Raw genomic sequence first — 23,442 nt, 5'->3', positions numbered from 1 at the left:
CTGTAGGGAGGGCAACGCTCAAAAGATATTCTCGTCTAATTGGGCGGCATTTTTACGTTAGGTGGCGCTAAATGTCTGCTGATAGCACAGAGGGACATCAAACTTGGCAGACGTGGTGCCGGTCACTTGGTGAACACGCGAAAAAATATTTCTCAATTATACGATAGAAAACTGACACATGACTTCAGAAGCGTTAATTGCATTGCTAGCTGAAAAATCAATGCGGCCATCGTGATGCGAGCATTCTGGCAACGATACAACGATGATGAACGTGTCCACTTGAACAAACAAAAGTTAGACGTGTACTTTCCGAATAACTACGTAACATAAGACATTCCAGAATAACATAGAACACACACGATATTTACGCTAGTTATATATAGGCAGCAACGAAATTATAGATCCTAAGTCACAAAATGAGTGACCATATATTGCTTACAGTCTAATCTATTGCTGTTTTTTTATGATTTCTTATTTGTTTTGAGTGATTTGAGCAATCTGGTGACAAGATTGCCTGCTCGGACTTGTCGCGCTTAGTGTGCACTTAACATGTGTTGGCAGAATTGTATGACGCTGCAGTTTTCTGTTTGGGCGCCGAGAACTGTGTCGTGCGGATGTTCTCGAGCAGAATCCGCACATTGCATCGCATATCAAGGCACTGCACGTGTAAGAGGGTGTTTGGCGTTGATATTTCCTTGTGATTCATGACGAAAACAACGTACGTATTCCAAGTAAATCGCATTTTCATCCCAATATGACTGTATTTACTATAAGTAACCGAAACGAAACCGAAACGAGAATCCACCCCAAGAGGCATCACAGCGGCGTCGCTAGTGAGGGTACCGAGTTTTTCGCAGAGCCAGCTAGCGAGCGATAGGCAAACTACTCCTTAGTTCAGCGACGTCCGGTGTGTATATTTTTGCGTAGTTTTCCAGCGAATGGGAGACGTTGAGAAGCGCTCGAGAGCCAAAAATTACTAAATACACTACATTTTAGTTATACTAAATTTATAGTTTACTAAATTATTATACTAAAATTTAGGAAGGGAGTTGCCTCAGGACAGGAGACGCCGATATTTCGAACAGAGACTGTCCTCCTTCTGGGCACCGTCCTCATCATCGACAGGGTAGTTAAAGGGTTAGGTATGGCGTGTTAAAGGTTCATGCGAATTGTGGGTCAACAGCCTGGAGGGAAGAAAGGGTCCGTACGGGGGACGTCGGTGGAAATGGGCATTTGGAGGAAATGGGGCCTACCCTCTGTTCGGATCACTTCTTCAACGCGACCTCATTTATACATTTCCTTGGCATTCCTTCTAACCCTTCTCTCCCTGAAACACGGGGGAAGCGTGTTCTTTCAAGTAGTATACCGCTTTCGGTGGTTCTGGGCGCTCGGATGAAAAGAGCATTTGGGGGATGTGAGGCACTGCCACCCGCAAGCCCAGATCAACCGAAAGCCCAGAACCTCCGAACATTTTTTCGGTGGAAATGAGCGTTTGGCTGATTTGGGACGTCGGTGGAAATGGCCATTTGGAGGAAATATCCTCCAAACTCGAAAAGCGTTTAAACGAAAGCGTTTAAAAATAAGACATCGATAAATCCAAAGCTAAAAATGCACTTTTAAATCTAAATCACGAAAAGATGCATGGTGTCGAGTTCCTGGGTGGCGAAGTAGTCGTCGCAACAATACTGTGGTGGCGCTGGTGCATGGGAGCGCGAAAGAAGAACGAACATTGCAAGATGTATTTTGGGCGTTGGTGCTCCTTCGCTCTTTTGACCCGGGCGCACCGAGCCCCAAAGGTTGGTGTCAGTCTCTTAGCGGGACTTCCCGGGGGAGGCGGTGCCCTCCCCCCCCCCCCAGTTTATGTTCCGGGGGGCAAGGGCCCCTGCACATACATGTTTCTCCTTACTCTTTTAAAAGAAAAGAAAAAAATCCTGTAGTTCATGTATATGGCCCTTGTTTCCCCTTTTAATATCATTGATTAGTGAGGCTGGCCGAGTTTTCTGCCTCAGAGTTTGTCGTATTGGTTTGTTACGCACTGCGTGGCCGCACGGCCACACTAATCGGATTCGCGGTTCGCATCGTATCGTCGTGGCAATGGACCTTTTTCACATGCGCGTCGTATCCTAGCTGTTCTCCAACGAACCATGCTCGGCGCGCGTCAACACAAACCCACGTGGATAGCACAAAGGACCAAAACCGGTCCGGAGTGGGTCCAACAAGGTCGCGCTATTCGTAGGTTCTCCTCAGTCGTCTCCACTTCTGTCGTACCTATACTGCGCCATCTAGTGAAGTCGAAGGAAATCCTCTCCGGTGCCTTAAAGGAGTACAGAGGGCCATCAAAAAAAATTCAGATTAAGACATCTAATGTGTGTCATTATACCGAATAGCGCGAAAGGTTTCGATGTGTGCAATTTGTTTCCCAGAAAAAAACTCACATAAACATAACTCCGCGCGTTCACCCTTAACTCGCCACTCCAGCTATAACGAGGATGAGGAGGTATGATGCCACGTCACCGATGACGGTATAAGGAGAACTCGTTCTGGTTCGCCGGTCAATGGAGGTCAGCGCCTTGTCGCTTTGCCGCCGTAAACCTGTTTTGCCAGTTCTCCCGGAGAATTGGGGATAGAAGGAGCGGGCGAAGCATTACCGAGCAAGGAGAAAGGCTTTATCACAACCCCGAACAGCCGAGTAGCAGACGACAGCGGAGTAGCAGACAACATTTCTCTAGGCCAATCAGCGAGCGTTCTCCTTATAGCGTCAGCGCGAGATTCCAGGCAGATCACAGGCTGGTACTGCTCTTCACCACCGTTGCGCACGGTCGCTTTTTGCGGCGTATTTTAAATTCAATTTCTGCGATAATTATGACTCTGTGGTGTAAATTACTTGGCATAGTGCATCTTACTGGCCTACTTAACAGTTTTATAGGAAGAAAACTGGGTGCTAAAAATGACTTCTGTGCTACTTTAAGGTCATGCGCATAGGCCATTGGGGAAAAGGTCTATTGTCTGCCATTTTCCCTTACTTTAGCTGCCCCCCCCCCCACCTCACTTTTCCAGTCTCGTCAGAATTCTCTGACAATTCCCGGCTTTCCAGGTTTGCAGTTTTCCCAGTTTGCTGACAATCGCGATACACCCTCGTATCACGGGCGGCTCTCGGCCTTACACCAGCGATCATCCGGCAGACTGATCCGGCCGAGAAGCGGATTCGGCTCAGATCCAAGCTTTCTTTTGTGTGTGTGTGCGTGCAACTATGATTCTTATATAAAAACAGGCCCACGAATTGCCAAACTCTCCCGATAAACGGCTCTGAGGCTAATGCGACATGGTAGCGACACACACACAGTGGTAGTTTTAGCTTGTTGTTTTAGCTAGCTGTTTGTTTTTAGTTAGTTTAGCGTGTTGTTGTTGATAGCTTGGTAGTTTTAGCCATACTCTCGAACGGTGTTTTGATGGTTCGTTTCCCCTGAAACGGTTGGTTTTGTCACTGCCGAACCAAGGTTTTGTCACAACGGTTTTGTCACTGCCGAACCAGGGTATCATTCTGACCGCACCGTGTTACCGTTCGCGAACCGTTTATGTCGACGTGGCTCGCTAAACTAATGCTATACGATACAGTGAACCCTCGTTAATATGACCACCATCCAAGCAGCACAACATTTTGACCCAATATTGACCAATCTTGGCAATACTGGCCCAATTTGATCCAGTCTTGAACATGATGTATTTGACGTTCTGAGGCTGGGTGACTTCCTTCTATTGTGCAATCTTTGTCTAATACTGGCCCGACATTGCCAATATTGGTCCAATATTGGGCCAAGCTGTTGTGCTGCTTGGGACCGTTGCCCCAGCTTTTGGTCATAAAACAAATAGTCATAGTAGCCAGAAACGCGCCCTCCGCTGACCGCAAGGATCGCTTCGTTCGGGCCATTCTTACGTGCACGACAGCGGCAGCACAGTGAGACCGGGTCACTGACTCTTGGTACACTACAGTGCTTTGGCAGCTTCAAAAACCACTATAAGTAATTCCGAGGTGTACAACATCCGGAATTACGGCAAGCCTTTGGCACCCTCCGCTTTAGGTGTCTGGTAGCCTCTCCCTGGGCTATACCCAAACGGGGTCATAATAGCGAGACGATAATATCCCTTGCAATAATAATGTTGGTCATAGTAGGATAAGTCGCAGAATCCCCAGGAAGAACTGTCACAAAGCGAGTACGTCAGATTATCGGGTGTCACATTAACCAGGGTTCACTGTGTTTGTTTCACGGTGCTGGCAGCAACACCAGCAAGTGCCAGTGCGATCCGTTGCTGTGTGGAAGTAACACAATCGATGAAACATACGACGTGATCGCTAGCGACAGTGTTGTTGCGCAAATTTACGACGCCTCCTGTAGCAACCTGAAATGGAACGCCCGTACTGGAACGCCTGGAAGCTTGTCGCAGGATGCACCATCCTGACATATCCCTCGGCAATCACGTGCTTTTGTTCCCTGCGAAGTCCGCCCAGGAAACTCGATCCTGCCACTACGATAGTGGTGGCGCTGACGTGACAAGCAGTTCCATCGCTACCACCGCCACGTGCAAAAAAGGAAGAAGGAGAAACGTTCAGAACGCCCGTGCAGATCTGGCAGCACAGCCTTATCGCTTGCCTTCCCTCTAGAACGGTGCCCCCTGTGCCACTAACTAAGCCACTGTGCGGAACATGGAGCGTCCAGCTCTGGAACCATTTTGGACAGGAGGCGACATTCCACCGCAGTACGGAGAGGTGGAGCAGAGCGAGTAAGTGATTATCCTGTTTTTGTTTCCTCGAAGCATGGAATCGGGCAACGGGAGAAGCAGGTGTGCGCAGTCATATAGTGGGGCTGTATTACTGTAATGAGACTCCAACCAGAGGGTGCTGAGAGTCCAGCTGATTGTGAGACCCGGAGAGTGCGGTTCGGGGGAGGTTTGTAGTGGGGGTAGTGTTGGTAGTGTAGGGGTATCGCCTGTGACGATGAAACTCCATATTCAAAATTTCAAAATAAAGTTGTCATTGTCATTCTGTGGCCACATAAGGCCAATTTTGACTATCTTCGACACGACGACTGGTACGCTTCGCGTTAGTAATCTGAAAACTAGATCAACTGGCTCGCTAACGTGTGCCCAGCATCAACATATCATTTCGTGTTGTGACGATCATGCAGCATAACCGAAACATTCGTAGGCACTGGGCTGCGGTGCGGGTGCATCTGCGGCAGACTTGTACATATTTGGAGTATTGTATTTCAAGTACAATTTGCGGTACTTTGGTACTCTACTCAAGACTTTTGTTTTGTGTATTTGTACTCTATTTAAAATACATTTTATGGTATTTTCCACTCAATACTGTAATTACATATTTTGTATCTCCCTCTTAAACTTTCTGTGTCTCGTCCTTTCATTATCTTGCTTGTTCAGTGGAAATTTCCTGGGTCCCTTGGACTTGACCCGGACATTGGCCCTTCTTGGAAGTCTCCATTTAGAGATCTTGCCCCGTGTGTACTAATTCTTGGCCAGTGAGGGTTCTATTATGTGTACCCTGACGCGGTGACGCCGAATTCTGACCTCGCCGAGCAGGGACCTCCTAGAAGTTTGCTTTGTTCTGGGTCACATATCCTTAGTGGAGTTATGTGGTATATCTTTGTCATCTTTTTGTGTTTAGATCACTAGATTTCTTTCACTTGTGTTTAGATCACTCCTATCACACAGCGGTGGCTAGCGTAGTGCGCGGGCTTTAGGTGATTCATGTGACATAGCGGAGACTTGCCGCATTCACCAGTGACCGGTGACTTTTTGCGTTCAAGGATAAAAATAGCCTAATTGTATTTCAAGTACTTTTTTAAGTATTTTGTATCTTATCTTATCTTAAATACATGTTTGAGTATGCGGGTACCCGTCGGAATGTGCGGGCGCAGGAGCTGATTGCACCAATGACATTGCTGCGCTGCGAGTGCGGTTGCGGGTACGAATTTCCATACCCGCACTCACCTCTACTCATAACAGCAACCAAACTGCTGCCATTTTGGAGGGTTTCCGCTCATCACTCTTGGGGATTTTCTTGGAATCACTATAGGAGAATCACCTAATCATCACAGCCACGCGATCATATCACCCACTGAGGCCGCTACTTACGTTAACAAAGTCATTTCCATCTCGTGTTTTATAATGACTGTTGAATTGACTATTTGCAGACGAGGCCCCCCACCAATGGAACCAGAAGCGCGCGGCAGAGACGAAGATAAGGAGAAGAAAGCAGACTCCATGATGCACACCGTCATTGTCATGCTCGTCCTGTTCGGGTGCCTCTGCGCAGCAGTACTGGCCAACTTCCTAGTATCAAGCCTGCTCTTTCAAAGGAAACAGTGCCCTACGGAAACAACCCAGACACCGGGCACGTGCCCAACAGCTACAACCACGACTAGCAGCTCAACATCAGCTACAAGTGCGACGACCACAACCACCAACACAACTGTGGGAACTACCACGGCACCTTTCCTAGTTCCGAAGTACGACTTCCTCTGCCAGTCCTCTGAGTGCATCCGGCAGATCTACATGAATGCCACCGATCCCAATGTGTCTCCCTGCGATGACTTTTTCACCTACGCTTGTTCAGGTTTTTTTAACTCCTCCAAAAACGTGAGCTCAGTGACCCTGCTCCGCAAGGACAACGTAGCCCAATACATCATGGAGGAAGCCAGAAAAGCCACAAGGCCACCCTCGAATCTGCGCTCCCCGAATGCATATGAGAAAGCTGCGTTTCTATTTCAGCAATGCGAGCAAAGAGAGAATAATTGGCAGAAGGAAGTGCGAGCAACTGCGAGTTATCTTCATGTTTACGGATTGACGTCTGCAAACAGATCCTTCGATCCCATCGATGTAGCCATACGGATGTCGCTGCACGGCGTTCACGTGCTCTTCCAACTGCGAAAGTCGTTGAAACGATGGTCCAGTACGTCAGATGGAGCGGAATACGAAATGGTTGCTTCGCCCGACATTATAGATCTCGTGAGTTACATAATTTCTAAACCGATAAGCTCACCGCAACCTGTCCGTGGATTCGAGGAACAAGCACACCTACCACTTTCATTGGAACAGATCGCTAGTAGCGCGGACTTTCAGTCTAATTTCATTGTCAACTTTGTCATGCATCCTTTCTTGACGGTGTCTTTCGGCGACGCATATAAAACAACGCCAGAAAAACTTTGGTTTGGTTCTCCGGACTTGAACACCCCGTCGCCAGCATGGGTCGGATCATTCAGGAAATACGTACCAAAAACATTTATGAGAACGCCACTCGTCATACCTAAAGGATCCGCTGAGCTCTTCCATCGTTTCAGTGAGCTGAACGAGACGGAGGCAAAAGAATTCGTGTTGAAGTACGCGAAACTTCTACTGGCCTATACGAGTAACTTACTTCGCGCCGAATTAAAAGGCACCCGCTGGACCTGTTACAACATTACGATGTCCCTGATGCCTTATGCGTTCGTCTTGCCTGTCCTTGAGAAGATCGACTCTGACCCCTTTGCCGGTTTCGCGTTCGGTGTCACAGACGCCGTAAGAGCTGCGTCAGACACACTCCAACATATCGACGCATTCCATAACATCTCGTGGTTCCAGACGCGAGATTTTCAGATCCTCAACGTCAACCGAACAGCAGCAGAAAGTTACTACTATGCCTTCAACGATTTAGGGCTCCCCACTTTCATGGATGCGTACATGCTTGTCTCCGGAATCGTTATGGCTTCCCTTATTGTCTCGGCTGGGGCGCAGAACCCTCACGACGCCGATCTTACATCTGCGGCCGTGACGTTTCGCACGCGACGAGCGTGTTCCCTGGATGTCCCGCTTTTTGCTACTCTCTCTCCATTCTTCAGCAACCAGGCCGCTCCAGAAGTAAAGTATGGTTCGCTGGGAGCATCCATCGCGTCAGCTCTACTGCTGGGAGACGCCGAGTTCGGCCAATCCCCTTTTTTCAAACAAACAGTTTTGAATGACCTTCGTTACACGTCCAGAGCGCACTGCCCGAACCACGCCACGTGGAAGCCATACAATGTCTCTGAATCAGCCAAGAACCTGACTGTTCTGGGTGGCGACATCGTGTGGCCGTACTACGACGCGCTCTACGAGAAGCTGTACGCGGCGGACCTGCTCGGGATAGGTGCAGCGTACAGAGCGTACAAGAAGTATTTGACGGGTTCGATAGCCGATAAGGACGTCGACGGAGATAAACTTTTCTTCCTGAGCACTTGCTATAGGTGGTGCAACTCCGGAGGTCCGACCGATTTCGAATTGGAAGGAGACTTGTCACCACATTTGCGTTGCAACGAGCCTCTCAAAGACATTCCAGAATTCGCAGCCGCATTTTCATGTCCCCCATACAGCCCCATGAACCCATGGTCGAGATGCGTTGGGATATAATTATTGTTTCAAGCATTAAATATTTTTTTTCTTTTTTTTTCGTACGGTAAATCGCTAAAATGATGCGCATGTTCTGAAGGTCCAGTACGGAAGGTATCTGGAGATAATAAATGAACAATGTCTTAAATGAGCATAAATGAGTATTTCTGAAGCAGCATAGACCTACAAAGTATCACCGCAAAGTGCAGGGCTCCTCCGGCGGGCAGGACTCCGGACCAAACCGAAAGTTCTTAGGTCTTGCCGAGCTTATTTTATCTCCTTCCTCCACCTATAGACCGTTTACAGCAGCCAGTTGCTTCGGGCGCTAGTAGATGGCGCCACAGTAGCCACGCCATTGCTTGCCTTCTGCGAGTGCCTGTGTGCTTTTGCCTATGTGAGTGCTTCCGACCTTCTTTGCCGCTGTGCTACAGTTCTGTGCAAAATCTGGAAAAGCAGAGGGAAGACTTGTTCCGTTATTGAGTGTAGGAACTGTGACAGATCTGATCGTGTGGGACGAAGCTGTTTGTTAAATTCACGAGCAGTCGCTATACAAAGACTGCCCGCGTTCGAGGCCTTTTGCAATGCACGGGTTTCCACGAAGAGACAAAAAATAAGCTGATTCGCCAACGGTAGGTATCCAATCTTCAGAGGAATGATTTCAAACCTGGAAAGTCAGCGAGGGAAAGTAATGCAGCCCTCAAAGTGGCGCAGCATTTCTGTGTGAGCCCCAAGCTCTGCTGTAGGCGTTGGCTGCTGCTTGGAAGAACTTCCCCCATAGTAGCAGGGGTCACGTTCTTTGCAGTTGAACGGTTCCATGTACATGCCTTGTCAGTGCACGAAGCACTGGTGAGCCCCTTGTTTGTCGCCTCTACAACCTTGATGAGCAATGTACAAATATGACTGCACCTGCTGCTCAAACCCGCTTTACATGTGCATGTTGCCGCCAAAGTGGGCCCGAAGCGAGTCTCTGTACTACACGTTCTGCTCACTGTTTGTGTCGACCTGATGTCGGCCTTTAAAATTCATACACCATCGTTGCACTGGCACAGTACTTCACCGACATGGCCGCTGTCAAACAGCTTCGTTCCCTTTGCAAATTCTCTGTAGTTCAGCGCAGTCTCCGTCTCCCTCTAGCTCGTTCATCATGTGGTTGTATACATCTGAAATCAAAAAGTATGCTACTTCATAACTACAACATAACTTACATACATATCTTTCTCAAGTAGTTGTACCGCAACTCTTGAATTAAAAAGCAAGAAATCACGATGTTACGATATTAAATTATGAACGTACCCACAACGTAACCTATGCGCAACAAAAGAAGAAGAAGAAAAAACAAAACGCCGAATATGTAGTAACTCGAGCATAGTGGGGCCGATCATGTGGGACGCACGAGGACACAAATATCCCTCTAAATCAAGCAAATGAAGTCACCTGACCGTTGAAGCTTCGGCCAAAGCCTCGCGTCATCCTTCCATCCGGAATTCATTGCAAAATTTTAAAATCGGGGAAAGCGTCTCTGTGTTGCACCGCCGTACTACGCGCGCCGTGCCCAACAGGCAGCCGAAGGAGAAGGCAAGCAGTGGCGCGCAAGGTCACGTGCGCTAAGATGGCGGCGCCCAGAAACTCTGCTGTAAACGGTCTATTTGCTAAAGCGCCACAACAGTCGTCCCGTTATTCTCGACCCAGGTGAGGCTGGTTCACGCTGCAGCATATGATTATGCCGTATGGATAGAGCCTAATCTAACGAAAAACCTCCCTACAGAGCCGTCGACTGGGATTTGACCGGTTTGAATTTTTGACATAGGTTTAGGGTTAGGTATCATGCGAATTGTGGGTCAACAGACCGGAGGGAAGAAATGGTCCGTACGGGTTTCTACGGCTGGAGTGAATGGCCGCTTTGTTAGAGTGTGGAGAGGATTATGTGAACGAAGTGTTCTTGGCTCAAGACCGGTTACAGAAAACCGTACGGACCTTTTCTTCCCTCCGGGCTGTTGACCCGCAATTCGCATGAACCTTTAACACATCACACCTAATCATTTAAATACCATGCCAATGATGAGGACGGTGCCCAGAAGAAGAACAGTCTCTGTTCGAAATATCGGCGGCTCTTGTCCTGAGACAACTCCCTTGGTACTTCTCTTCCAGTTCGCTGGATTTCTACTCATCCTGGTTAAAATGGCGGTTCGTTTGTACTAAAATTGCCATAACTATTATTACAAGCACAGGAAGATATATTCTGCCCTCGATAACATGACCTGTTCAAAGGTTTCGGATGACTTATGTCAAAGCTGGCTCACTAATTTCAGGATGACTCGTGATGCTCTTTGTGGCAACGGCCAACACACCTGACAGGGCTGTGTCCTTGGTTATCTGGCCGTTGGGATCTGGTTCAGCGGATAGAGATAACAGCCAGAAGCGAACAAGCGATCTGTCCTATCCGCCGACAGATGAAGCTGAAATAAGCCGTTTAAAAATAAGACATCGATAAATCTAAAGCTAAAAATGCACTTTTAAATCTGAATCATGAAAAGATGCATGGTGTCGAGTTCCTGGATGCCGAAGTAGTCGTCGCTAGAGAGTCGTCGCAACAATACATTCCCTTATTTCCATGCTCGGTCGCTGAAAGTTCCCCACGTTGTTGTTTTTTTTTTTTTCTATCTCCATGTCGCTTTTTCTTCTTCAACCACTTGCTACATCACTGCGCAGCTCTTCTAATAATCAGTCCCATGGGTTTGGACCAGAATCTCGTTTTAAGCGTTCAAGTGCAAGACCATGTCAACAATACAAAAATGACGTGAAAATTCGCGCTCTAACGGTCACCAATTCCAGTTACGAGCGATAAACACACACACGCACGCACAAACCCCTTTGCTGTTTTCAAATAAATTTGATATAATCTTGAGCCGTAGTGCAGTTCTGTACGCTGTCCTATACCTACTGTCTATTTGTCGACCATAAGCTGTCCACTTGGCCTTGTTTTTTGTTGACTTGGCTGGCCTTTCCCCTTTTACCTTTCCTTTTCTTGCCAATAAATCCCCCGCTTCCCAATCAACGCCTTGTGGTTGTGTGACCGTGTGTGTGATTTTTCAACTTTAGTTTTGCATGTTTTTTATTCTTTTATTTTCTTTCCTTTTGTTCTTTTGCTTTTCCTCTCCTTTTCTTCGTTTTCTTTTCTTTTATTTTCTTTCCTTTTCTTCTTTTGCTTTTCCTCTCCTTTTATATTCGTTTTCTTTTCTTTTCTTTCCTTTCCTTTTCTTCTTTTGCTTTTCCTCTCCTTTTCTTCGTTTCCTTTTCTTTTTCTTTTTGAATAGTAAGCCGACCTCTGTCTGGCTGGCCTTTCCTTTCTTTTTTTCTTAATAAACATATCCCCCCTCTCCCCATACATCAAGTTGCGCGAAAAGGCGTCGAAACCGCACACGTTTGTTGGTTACGTCCGTCGAGTTAGAAGCGTAGTCCAGAAACATTTTATAAAGAGGCGAATATAAACGAGACCACAGCGGTGCCTTCCTTACGCCTGCGGTGCGGTGATACCACGAGCAGAAATACAAAAAGAGAAACAGTGGCAGTCTGATAGAGTCTCACAGGTGAACTGTCTCAGCGATCGCAACACACTGCTACCAGCGCACCAGCTAGGGTTGCCACCTTTCGTAGTGAAAAATACCGGCTGAAGGAGAGGAGGTGGAGTAGAGGGAAAGGGGAAAGCCTCGTGGGAAAGGGAAAATTGGTGAGGGGTGGATGAGCGCACACAGAGACAGAGAGATAATAAGAGGAAACCTAAGTTCCTGTGTGTGGCTGGATCATTGATGTTAGAAATTGCTATAAACATGAACGGTACACTGGAATCTTATTGGAGCAACCGGATTGGACTGTAATTTACTTTGAAAAACGCATCGATGCACACAAACCCTTCTTTGCAGGAGGAGATCTCATGATGGTTGTATACGGCCTAACTTCTATCTGGCTCGACACAACCACTGATCTTGTCCCCTCTGAACGCAAGACCTAATTAATAACAATGATAATAATAATAATAATAATAATAATAATGAATAACTAAGAAAACGACTGGTGACTGCAGAGTTGGGTCTGTGCTCCAGATTTATTCAAGCTGTAGTGGAATGTTGATAGGAAAACCCCGTATAAAAGCCCCTATGAAAGGTGTTGAGCCACAAATACGGGCAAAAGGCTGCCGGCGTCACCTTCCTACCGGCAATCGGCAGAGCGAGCAAATAACCGGCCGTGCCGGTATAATACCGGCCTGGTGGCAACCCTATAGCACCAGCGCTGTTTATGACCGGAAATGACCGGGAGTCCGCCGCTATCCCCACCCTGTCAACAACGACGGAGGTGTTTAGGCTTCCTATCAGAATAGGGGAAAGAGTGGGAAAGAGTAGGGATGGAACCGGTTTCCACAGATCCCAATCTGCCGCCACGGGTCTGCACTCTGCAGTGTCAATCGTGCCGTGCTCCATACAACCCGCGACGGCAGGACTTGGATGGGTGAGTACCGCATTATTTCTTAAACAATTCGCCATGCGTTTGTAATGCCTGTGAAGTACAGAAGTTCTAGTTTGGATAAATCGGATTGATGGAAGGGGGGGGGGGGAGGGGCGATTTTTCCGCCTAGGCCGAATTCATTCGACATTTTTTTTCCCCGCTACAATAGCTGTGCGGTGGACGGTTTGCATGTAAGTATAGACATGCAAAGGACAGTCAGAGTACAAGCGGAAATATATTTATTAATGCCAATGGCGCTAGGAATTGTAATTCCAATCTGTCAAGGGGAAAAATCCAGCCGAAAAAAAAAAAACCTTCACGAATCTGAAACAGAAGAAACGCAAGACAATGCAATTCGCATAATAATAATGTACAGTCGACCCCCGTTTATCCGGACTTCATTTATCCGGATCCCGCGGTATCCGGACAAAAGGCACGGGAACGGATTTTCCTCCATGTATTTTGTTCTCGTTTATCCGGACTTCAGCTTCCGGACTCGGACAAGAATTTCAGGGAACGAAAGTCGAAAATTCTTGTAATCCAGCTTCAGTTATCCGGACTACCGTGAGTAAGAGGAGACGCTGACCCCGCTTTGTCACCCTTTTCGCTGTTTTGGGGTTATTCCCGTCACACGTCAGGGACCTACATTCCTCCGTAGGGGAGACAACCGTGCACGATGACCCCCTTTCCTATTTGTGTGCGTTGGGTCACGTTGACCAGTCGAGTCATTTGGAAATATCTCGAGCAACTGTCCGGTTCTAGAGGGGAGAACTCCAACGCAAGGGCCTGCTGCTTACGGCCCGTTGGCCGATGAAGACATTCCCCCTAGCTGAGCTGCGATCCATGATGCAGAGGCTCACTGCGACTACCGTAGATGATGCTGCGGTTTCTGATCACGTTGACGTTCATAAGGATGATGACGCGTGTGCAGCTATGACTGATGACTGTGTGATTGCTGCTGCTGCCTCCGATGATGTTCTTTCCGTTCCGCACTGACATTCTTCGAGCAGCGCAACAGCGTGGCTCAACTCTATGCACTTAGCAAAAGTTTGCAGGAATCGAGTGCCTACACTACTATGTAACAGCTGTCATTGACGAGATTTCTGTGTTTTAATTAAACCTTGCTCTGTAGGACGTTTCTATTCGGTCGTTTCATTTATCCGGATGATACGGTATCCGGACGATTTCGCCGGGAACGGCACCGTCCGGATAAACGGGGGTCGACTGTACTTACTTATTACATGTATGATTCAATAACATTGAAGAGGTATCACACAGAAAGATGCAAACGCAATATTTTTTTATATTAATGGTAATCATACACGCAAGTTTTCAATGAATCAGCATTAAAATGGAATAGCACATTTCATCAAAAAATATATTTTTAATAAATACGATTACAATCAAAATTACATTTTATTATAACGTGTCTTAAAATTCCTATACGTGAGCACTATCATTGCAATAGTGGAGTTTTAATTTAAATTACAAGTTCCGATAGACGTAAGCAATTAATTAATCACAATAGAGACCATGAAAGACCGCAGGAACACAGAGGGACGACACGAACACGAGAGGAAATAAAACCTATATAACACAGTACACTACATTTAGTTAAAGAAGACAATCTTAATCAATACGATTACAATCAAAATTAGACGTTTTATTACAACAAGTCTGAGTCGTGGTCACCATTATCGCAACACTAACAATTTCCTCATTATCATGTAGCAGGAAGTTCCTTATTAAGTGCTGCAAGGAGTTTCGAGCATAACATAGAATCTAAGTCGCATATGCTTTGTTCCAGCATGACACAACTTTTAATTTATCAATTTTTTTATGAAGTGAATGGCACAGACTTAAGGAAATAATCAGAAACGACACAACACGATCAACAGCTAGCGCCAACAGAGAGCCAAACCTGCGCATCATCCAACACGCAAACAACAGATACATGCAGAAAAATAATAGTGAAGCAGTCTATCAAAACGAGAAACATTACAAATTATAATATGTAATAATTCGGGGCTTTACGTCGCGAGACAATTGTGACCACAAATTTAATAACTTCTAACTGTGACTAGCACAGACTTAATGCTGAAGAACACAGGAACACAAGCAATAGCAAGAAGAAAAAAAAACCAACAGACATCGATATGAGACCGCACCGGTTTCTCTAAGCGGCGCATTCTCCAGCAAGTAAACAACAGAGGAAAATAATGTATAATTTGAACCATTATAAAATCATCCTCGTGACTTAATCTAATCGAACACTATACAATTTTCCTTCTATCAGACACTACAAACCTTACTTTGTTATATGACTCCGACACACAAAAAATAGACATGGTGCAATGAGAAACAACCAAGACTCTCGGTTTTTCACCCTTATCTCTCTATCTATACAACCAAAGCGAAGAAACTTTGTATGCTTTGTCACTGATCAGGAGTGGGGGCTCACTCTATGACACATTCGTTTCCTTCGTTCAGCAGACAGGATGTTCTCAAGGTCAATTGCTGCCCCGAAGTTAGTACAAAGGCGATAGACGTTAAGAGTCACTAAATAAGCTTCGAAAATATGCGTGACGACGAAGACAAGCACGCTGGGCGACGTTTCCCCGACGCTAAGGACGTTTTCGAAAACGAACGCGGTGCTGCTTTTTTTTTTTTTTTTTCGGAAACGAGTAACACGGAAAACACTTAAAATATACTTTTGCAGAAAAGTAACTTATTAGTAAAAAGGGTAGCTATAGTTTTAAACAAAAGTTGTTTCCAACTTAGTTCCTACCTTGTGGTCCTCACATCTTTGATGGCTCTGATTATAGTTGGTGACCGTTCCAATCGTTCGTTCTTCCTTGTTGGCAGGCGAGAACCATCATTGAGAACATGGACATCTCGATTAGCACAGCTTCGGACGTCGCAAGTGAAACTGCAAACGCGACAGTTCAAGTGGTGCAGAACGCTAGCGGGAGTTACGGATGTCTGTCCTGCGATTCAGGCTTCAACAGCATCGATGAACTACTGGTGCACATCGTTGCCTGTCACGAGGTTGGTTGCTTCTCGATAGAGTTATGCTTTCTACGAGTCCAGACTGTCATGCAATCATTATTACAGGACACACGTCGGTTACCTGATGCGGTACCCGGTACAACTGCTACTCACGATGACGCAGTGCGTGGATTGCCTGGTTTGGGAAAGAAATACGTCGTCTGTCGTTACGTCACCGGACCCCGGGTTGCACACCGTGGACACATAACGTCACACGAGCCGGTAAGCTTCTTAGGCGTCAATACGTTTGTAGCAGCAGTACAGTTGCAGTAAGATAAGAGTGGCATAAGTCTTCCCCGTGTCTGGTCCACTATCGCCACAGCTTCAATACTAGTCAGATTAGAAACTCGAGATCACACGTTCAGATCACGACCTACTAGATTATAACCACTATGTCACAATCGGCAACCCCAATGAAGAGCCCGTCCGCACAATCCGCTAGTGGCGCTACTCATCGGCCCGCGATATCTACCTCATGATTGGACAATGGAAATTTGAATTTTGAACGCGCAGAAGCGGACGCACGACTACCCTAGCAGACGACAGCAACAGTTCCCATGAAGACTCGTAGAATGATGATGGTAACCAACTTTAACGAAAACGGTCGTATAAAAAGAAGAGAAAAATGGCCTTCGGCTGATGCAAATATATTTACCTCTTTACCTGTGTTGTAATCATTAACGTACCGATTGTGACGTATTGATTACTGATTAATACGTTACCGAGGCAGGCCTATACGATGGATGCATGCGGGACGATGTCTACGCTAAAGTAGACTAGTCTATTCCAAGAGACACGCGCAAGCTGAACATGCATACATCCAGGCGCTGCAGCGCTTCTTACCTATATACTATATATGACAATGTGCATATCACGCAGCAGCTTCTGCACACAACAACCTGTTGAGTGTTTGTTTTCTGGTACCGCAGTACATCTCGGCATTGTGTAATGCACAGCTTCTAACACGAAGTTTCACTATAATCTGCTACCCGCCATCCTGGAGCTGCCATAAGTGGTAAATACCCATAAAAAAACCCATTGTATAACTCCAAGGTGCTAGTGGAGGTGGTGGTGATAAAGATGGTGATGATAAAGGGCGTGGCATTTTATGAGAGCAAGGCTGGAACGGACTGTGTTCTGCCTTGCGTGTTTCTCAAAAGACGCGCATAGAATCTTTCGTTGCAGACGATCTATACAAAGGACCTTACTTTACAGGCACCTGCAGAGGCACTTTCAAACGACCTCCTACAGGGCTTGGACAACCAGTGTGTCGTCTGTAGCAAGACATTCCACTCGTGGTGTCCACTGTGGGCACACATGCAGACGCACGATTCGGTACGTACTGTCACCAGTCTTTTTCACACAATAATTACGGTATTGACACACTACGAATCAATCTGATGAAATTCGATTGACGGCACCCCGTAAATGAATCTAATTGCGTTAATTGTCGCTTGCCGATTGCAATTATTTTTCGTCCCGTTATCTCTGCAGGCTCCTTCAGATCCAAGATTACTGGACGCGTGCCGCTTGGCGGACGGAACTATCCAGTGTCTTATCTGCGGTGTATTCCGAGACAACATGAGCCGTCTGCGCCATCACTACAGGTGTCACACCGATGTTCATCCTTTCAACTGCCCAAAATGTCCACGTGCATTCAAGACGGCTTATCGCTTCATCGCCCACTTCAAGAGAGCCCACACGTCACACGCCCGGATTTATCGATGTGAGCTGTGCGATTTCACGACCTCCTACGCGCACTTACTACGCAGACATCGACTGGAACACGATGGAATCGTCCAGACAGAACGTTGCGAGGTGTGCTTCAAGATGATCGGGAAGACCAAACTCAGGTACCATTACCTCATTCACACAGAAGAGAAACCGCACGTTTGCAACGTGTGCGGCAAAGGTTTCCGCATGGGAACGCATATGAGACGACATATTGCTTCCGCACATTTGGGCATCAAGCGCACGTACAAACGCAGAGATTGTCAAGTGTGTGGTGTGCGGATACTTTCCGAAAACTTGGAGTCGCACATGCGGCGTCACACGGACGAACCGACGGATACCTGCTGCATCTGTGGGAAGCACTTTTACAGCCTCAAGAGGTACAACATACACATGGAGAGGATGCACGTCCGCATCAAGAACCAAAGGTGCCCGGTGTGCCAGAAAGCGTTTTACGATACCTCGGAGGTGTCTCAACACATGCCGGTGCACGTGGACGAGAAGCGGTTCAAGTGCGAAGTGTGCGGGAAGGAGTTCAAGTGGAAGCATAAGGTCGGGGACCACATGAAGACGCACAGTGAGGAGCGGCCCTTTAAATGTGACCTCTGCGGAGAAGCGTTTAAGTGGAAGCATAATCTGGCCAACCACGTGCGAGCCAAACACAAGTGAACCCTGTGCTCGATCTTAACCACTTTCCCTTCGTTGGGCAACAGTATAGTGATACAAGAACACATGAAGATCCGTGCGTTATTGGTGCGGGTAACGTAACAGCGAAGAAACAGGGACTGACAGCATCCACTCCACGATGTGAAGATGGGTCAATGCTGTATAATGCACAATGCTGTACAATGGGTCAATGTAATAGTCTTCTATTGATCTGCTATGCGCAGCGAGAGGTTACGTTTTAAATGTGCATGTATAAGCGAACCCTACAGAGCTTAGGTGGGGCTTGCTATGTAGCCACATACGGTTAAGGTAACCACCTAACGCAGTAGTATGTACAGTCTCGGAACAGAACTTCACCACATAGCACGCTCCTAACCAACCATCATTCCGAATGATATCATTCTGTGCACTGATTTGTTGAAAATGAGAGGAGGCGCCTATCTGGGACAGATTATCTTGTCTCAGATAGGCGCCTCCCCCCTGTTTTGAACAAATCATGACGCAGAACGATATCATTTGGTATGATGGTTGGTTAGGAGCGTGCTATGTGGTGAAGTTCTGTTTTAACAGTGTACAGTCTCGGAACAGAACTTCACCATAGAGCACGTTGTCCGCCAACTGTTGCCGTGAATGATAGGGTTACCGTTTCTGATTCGAAGAGCGAGGGGGGCGTACGCCTTTTTGTAGCAATTTGGATATAGGATAATTGCTACAAAAAGGCGTACGTCCCTCTCTCACTTCAACCCTCTATCAGTCGTGGCAGTGGTTGGCGCACAACGTGCTATGCGGTGAAGTTCTGTTCTGCGAGTGTGAGGGTTAATCCAACGTACACTCTAAAAACAGAACTTCACCGCATAGTACGCTGTGCGCCAACCATTGCCACGAATGATAGGGTTATACCGCTTCTCAGTCGAAGAGAGAGGTGGGCGTACGCCTTTTTGTGGCAATTTGGATATGAAAATTGCCACAAAAAGGCGTACGCCCACCTCTCTCTTCGAATCATAATATATATAAATATAATATAGCACGTGGTATAATATATATTTATACAATATATATCTGATATAATAGATGTGGTTGCTGCATATGCAGGACCGCATAAGTTACGTTGAAATGCGACAGCATTTATGATTTCTTTGCCGAGACGGAAACAGTGGTGACGGATCATGCCCCAATGAGCTGTGCTATGCACTCTCAACGAATACTCTGGACAGCGATTTCTTTCCTTTTTTTATTATTATCTTGTTTTGATCCATCCTTCTATTCTGTGTAACCTTCGAATAAATGCGTCTTGTCCTTATATAGGCAGAGAAAGCTCTACGCGTACCATCACGCACCATTATTATTATTATTATTATTATTATTATTATTATTATTACCTTGTCCTGAGTCACGCAAATCGACGCCAACATCATCAAAGGAAGAGCCCCTCCACACGGACCGCAGCACGTCCTTTTTGATTGCTCCGCTGGTGGTGACTGGTGTTGGTCGTGGAACCACTTGCCGTATAGTCGGCCACAGCCACACTCAGGCTCGCAACATCACGACTATCGCAGGGGGCATGGGCGTTCCCAGGATTTTTTCCAGGGGGAGGTGAGTGCAAAGTGCTTCCAGAGAGAGCAACCCCCCACCTCTTTTTTTGGAGGCAGACGTTGCGCGCTGTGCGGGTATTCAGATATTCCTATTATGACATCTGAGAATGATCATTACGATGACTAAAGAGCGCACTATTTTCACAAGCGACCTTGAAGCTCCGGGGAGGGGGGTGCACAGTCCCCCTTGCCCCCCTCTCGGTACGCCCATGCAGGGGGATCGTGCATCCTGGGCAGACTTCACATGGAACTGCGTCGGCATTTGTCTTTAAGCGTCTGAGGTAAACTCAGGGAAAACATCCCACATATCACACCCGGCGCACGCATTCGAACCCGGTTCGGCTCCCAGCCTCGACATGGAATGCGCTCCGCCGCAGTGAGCTACTGAAGCACAATTCAATGAAAACGCAGTAGCACGCTACTGCGTTTTCATTGCGTGCAGGCGCCGGCGAATGTTGGTTATCGTGGCAACAGAGACGTGTACGAGATATTTCGCAGCAGGAAGCAAGAAGTTCTTCTGAGCTGGACGCACGCAGGCGAGCCGCAAGCGGAGAATCTAATCGCCGCCTGCCACGCGTGCGTGCTAAGGCCGTCTCTTTTTCTGTGTGAGATGAATTTCAACGTGGCCGCCGATGGGGCACGTGGATACGCCAAGGAATACGATGCAGTGTGCATTACACTTTCATTCAAACCAATAGCGGTACTACACTCTTAAAAATGAACTTCACCGCATAGCACGATCTTAGCCAACCATCATCTCAAATGATATCGTTATCTGCCCTGATTTGTTAAAAACGGGAGGCGTACGCCTTTTTTGTGACAATTATGAACAGCATGAGTGTCACAAAAAGGCGTACGCCTCCCGTTTTCAACGCATAAGGGAGATAACGGTATCATTCGAGATTATGGTTGGCTAAGACCGTGCTACGCGGTGAAGTTCATTTTTAAGAGTGTAGCCTGACCCACACTCTTAAAAATGAACTTCACCACATAGCACGCTCCTAGCCAACCATCACCCCGAATGACAACGTTCTCACCCCCTGATTTGTTGAAAACGGGAGGAGGAGCCTATTTTGTGCTGTGCATAATGGCACAAAATAGGCTCCTCCTCCCGTTTTCAACAAATCAGGGGCGAGAACGTTGTCATTCGGGGTGATGGTTGGCTAGGAGCGTGCTATGTGGTGAAGTTCATTTTTAAGAGTGCAAACGCCGCTGTAACGCTTCGTGGAAAAGAACGTCACGAAACACGCCCACTGGCTGACATGTAAGGTGAACGCATGCATGCATGTGAACAGTTCAAAGATTGCTTATGTCGCACGCACGTACCTGCTTGCAATGAAACGAAGTAGTGTGGACTGTGGACCATGCTTTGCTTATATACCACTGTGGCAAGTGATGACATGGAGAGGCCAGTACTATACTCATAAGGTTTCCAAATCTTGAGTCCTATTTATGTGTGTGTTGGCATTACTACTTCCATTTTCAGCTAGGAAGGGAAGAACTTTCAGATGGACTTAATACGCCTACGTAAACTACTGTGGTCTCTGTGGAATTCGTCACTTAATTATACTGCTGCAAGTGAGACATATCAGTGAATTTTTCTTGTATCGTAATATGTCAGTGCCGCGTAAACAATGAGACAGCGGCCACCTGGATCTGCGTTTCACGCAGAGACTCAAGGGTTCGGTTCACGGAGGCAGCTGTGCTGTCTTGGTATTTTTATTTTCTGGGTTTTCCTCAGACAAATGTCGGCACGATTCTCTTCGAAGTCTGCCCAAGATGCATGATCCGATCAACACGCCGCCATACCGCGCGGCGGCCTATAGCTGCGGCACAAGCGGCTCCAGCTCCTACTTCCCGAAACCATGACGACAACACTCAACAGGGTATGGGCACCTCGTGACGTGAAGTTGGTGAAGCGAGAAGTGAACAGTGAACACCGTCTTACGGACAATCACGGACATGCCTGCCTAAGCCCTATAGGCAAGCTTCCTAGTTTTTGGCGTCTGTGGTGTCCTCTGGACATATATCCACATATATCTGGACATACCTGTTTTAAAAGAATGGGGACCAGGCGAAACTGAACCTGAACCTGTGCTCGTTTACGCATTCAGGAGTTGGATGAGTCAGAGCCGTACACAAGGAGAACATGGCCATTAGAATGAGGTTAACGTGAAGCCCGTTACATGATGTCACGACTGAACGCCGTCCCTCGTCGCGCTTTAAGCGCTAACTGCATACGACGAATTCTCGACGGAAAAACGGCCACCGTCACCGTTTTTCCGGTGAGCCGACGCGAGCAATGGGAACTTCACCGATTTCTCGACGACAGCGGTGGATAGAAAAAATCGGCGAAGAGCGGAAGCGGCCGCTCGACGGCAGCCAATAGGATCGCTCCACGCGCTGTCGTTCCACGAGCGGATGTGCCGGACCAGTGGCGGGCAATTCGGATGCCCGTATGGCTAACCTGGAAAGTGGGAAGGATGCTGTCGTCCGCTCGCTGCTGTCTGAGGGCGCTTTTGTAGCGCTTGCTTCGAGAGTATGCATTGACCGCAAGAACTATTCTGTGTGTCACTATAACTTTTCTATGTGTAGCAAAATATTTGTCAGTTAATTTGAAGTCAAACTTTAACACGGACTAACGAAACGCCCGCTAGGAAAGCCACCGTCCACCGCAGTGGAAATCTGTGCATGCGGTTCAACCGGTTCAACCCGCCGTTTTTCCGTCGAGTTGTCGTGCCGGTGGGGAAGTTGGCCGTTTTTTCGTCGAGAAATCGTCGTATGCGGTTACCGCTTTATTGCATCCCATAACACGCGACAAGCTACACTCTGTCGCTATCGCGGGTCTCATTGGTAGAAGAAGAAGAAGAAGAACGCCTGTGCGCGTCTGACCCACTGATCTCGATTGTAAAAGGCTGGATCGCGGATAGGGAGCGCGAGCGTGAAGAAACCGGCCGCCATCTTACGGTGCCCACAACAGCCGCCGCGGCGATCATGGCAACTTCTTGCAATTACGGTCGTACCAACCGTACTGGCAAGGTTACAGGGCCTAAACTTATACAGGTGAGTCACTCTTCATCAAGGAATAACTAGGCGTCCATTCTGTACATTTATTTGACCATTATGAAGTGTTTTTTTGCCCAAAACGAGCACTGGATGCAGGTTGCTTGATCGCTCTTCCGACGTTCAATCGAGCACACTTGCATTTTACCCGGCGGCAAATACAGTTTGAGTGCATAATATGCTTGAAAGAACATGTTACACTACACAGGTAGTGTTGTCATCAATATATGTGCGAGCACTCGAGCGCTTTTTTGCATGCATTGCTAGCATGGTACACGGTGTTCTCTGCGGAAGCAAGTGCCACATTCATTTCTTTGAATTACCTTCGCGCACAAGTTCGGTATTACGTCATAATAAGACCACGATTGTCACATCTTTTCATGTATTGGTATTGTTTTGTGCCTTGGTTTGATTTGTGACAAAGAAT

General features: G+C 47.1%; 2 protein-coding genes across 2 annotated transcripts; both read left to right on the top strand.

Annotated features, from left to right (window-relative positions):
- The first annotated feature begins 4,574 nt into the window (after positions 1-4,574).
- Positions 4,575-8,470, top strand: LOC135389866 (uncharacterized). Its single transcript, XM_064619897.1, has 2 exons — positions 4,575-4,779; positions 6,210-8,470. Exons 1-2 carry the CDS (start codon positions 4,703-4,705, stop codon positions 8,434-8,436), a joined length of 2,304 nt encoding a protein of 767 aa, XP_064475967.1. The 5' UTR covers positions 4,575-4,702; the 3' UTR covers positions 8,437-8,470.
- A 4,424-nt stretch (positions 8,471-12,894) lies between these two features.
- Positions 12,895-18,577, top strand: LOC135389865 (zinc finger protein 227-like). Its single transcript, XM_064619896.1, has 5 exons — positions 12,895-12,918; positions 15,781-15,963; positions 16,030-16,185; positions 17,179-17,298; positions 17,458-18,577. The coding sequence occupies exons 2-5, from the start codon at positions 15,802-15,804 to the stop codon at positions 18,361-18,363; spliced, it is 1,344 nt and encodes a 447-aa protein (XP_064475966.1). The 5' UTR covers positions 12,895-12,918; positions 15,781-15,801; the 3' UTR covers positions 18,364-18,577.
- Positions 18,578-23,442: the final 4,865 nt, after the last annotated feature.

The sequence above is a fragment of the Ornithodoros turicata genome, chromosome 3 (genome assembly GCF_037126465.1).
Source record: "Ornithodoros turicata isolate Travis chromosome 3, ASM3712646v1, whole genome shotgun sequence".
Taxonomy (NCBI): Eukaryota; Metazoa; Arthropoda; class Arachnida; order Ixodida; family Argasidae; genus Ornithodoros; species Ornithodoros turicata.
This window is presented reverse-complemented; position numbering and strand designations above follow the sequence as displayed.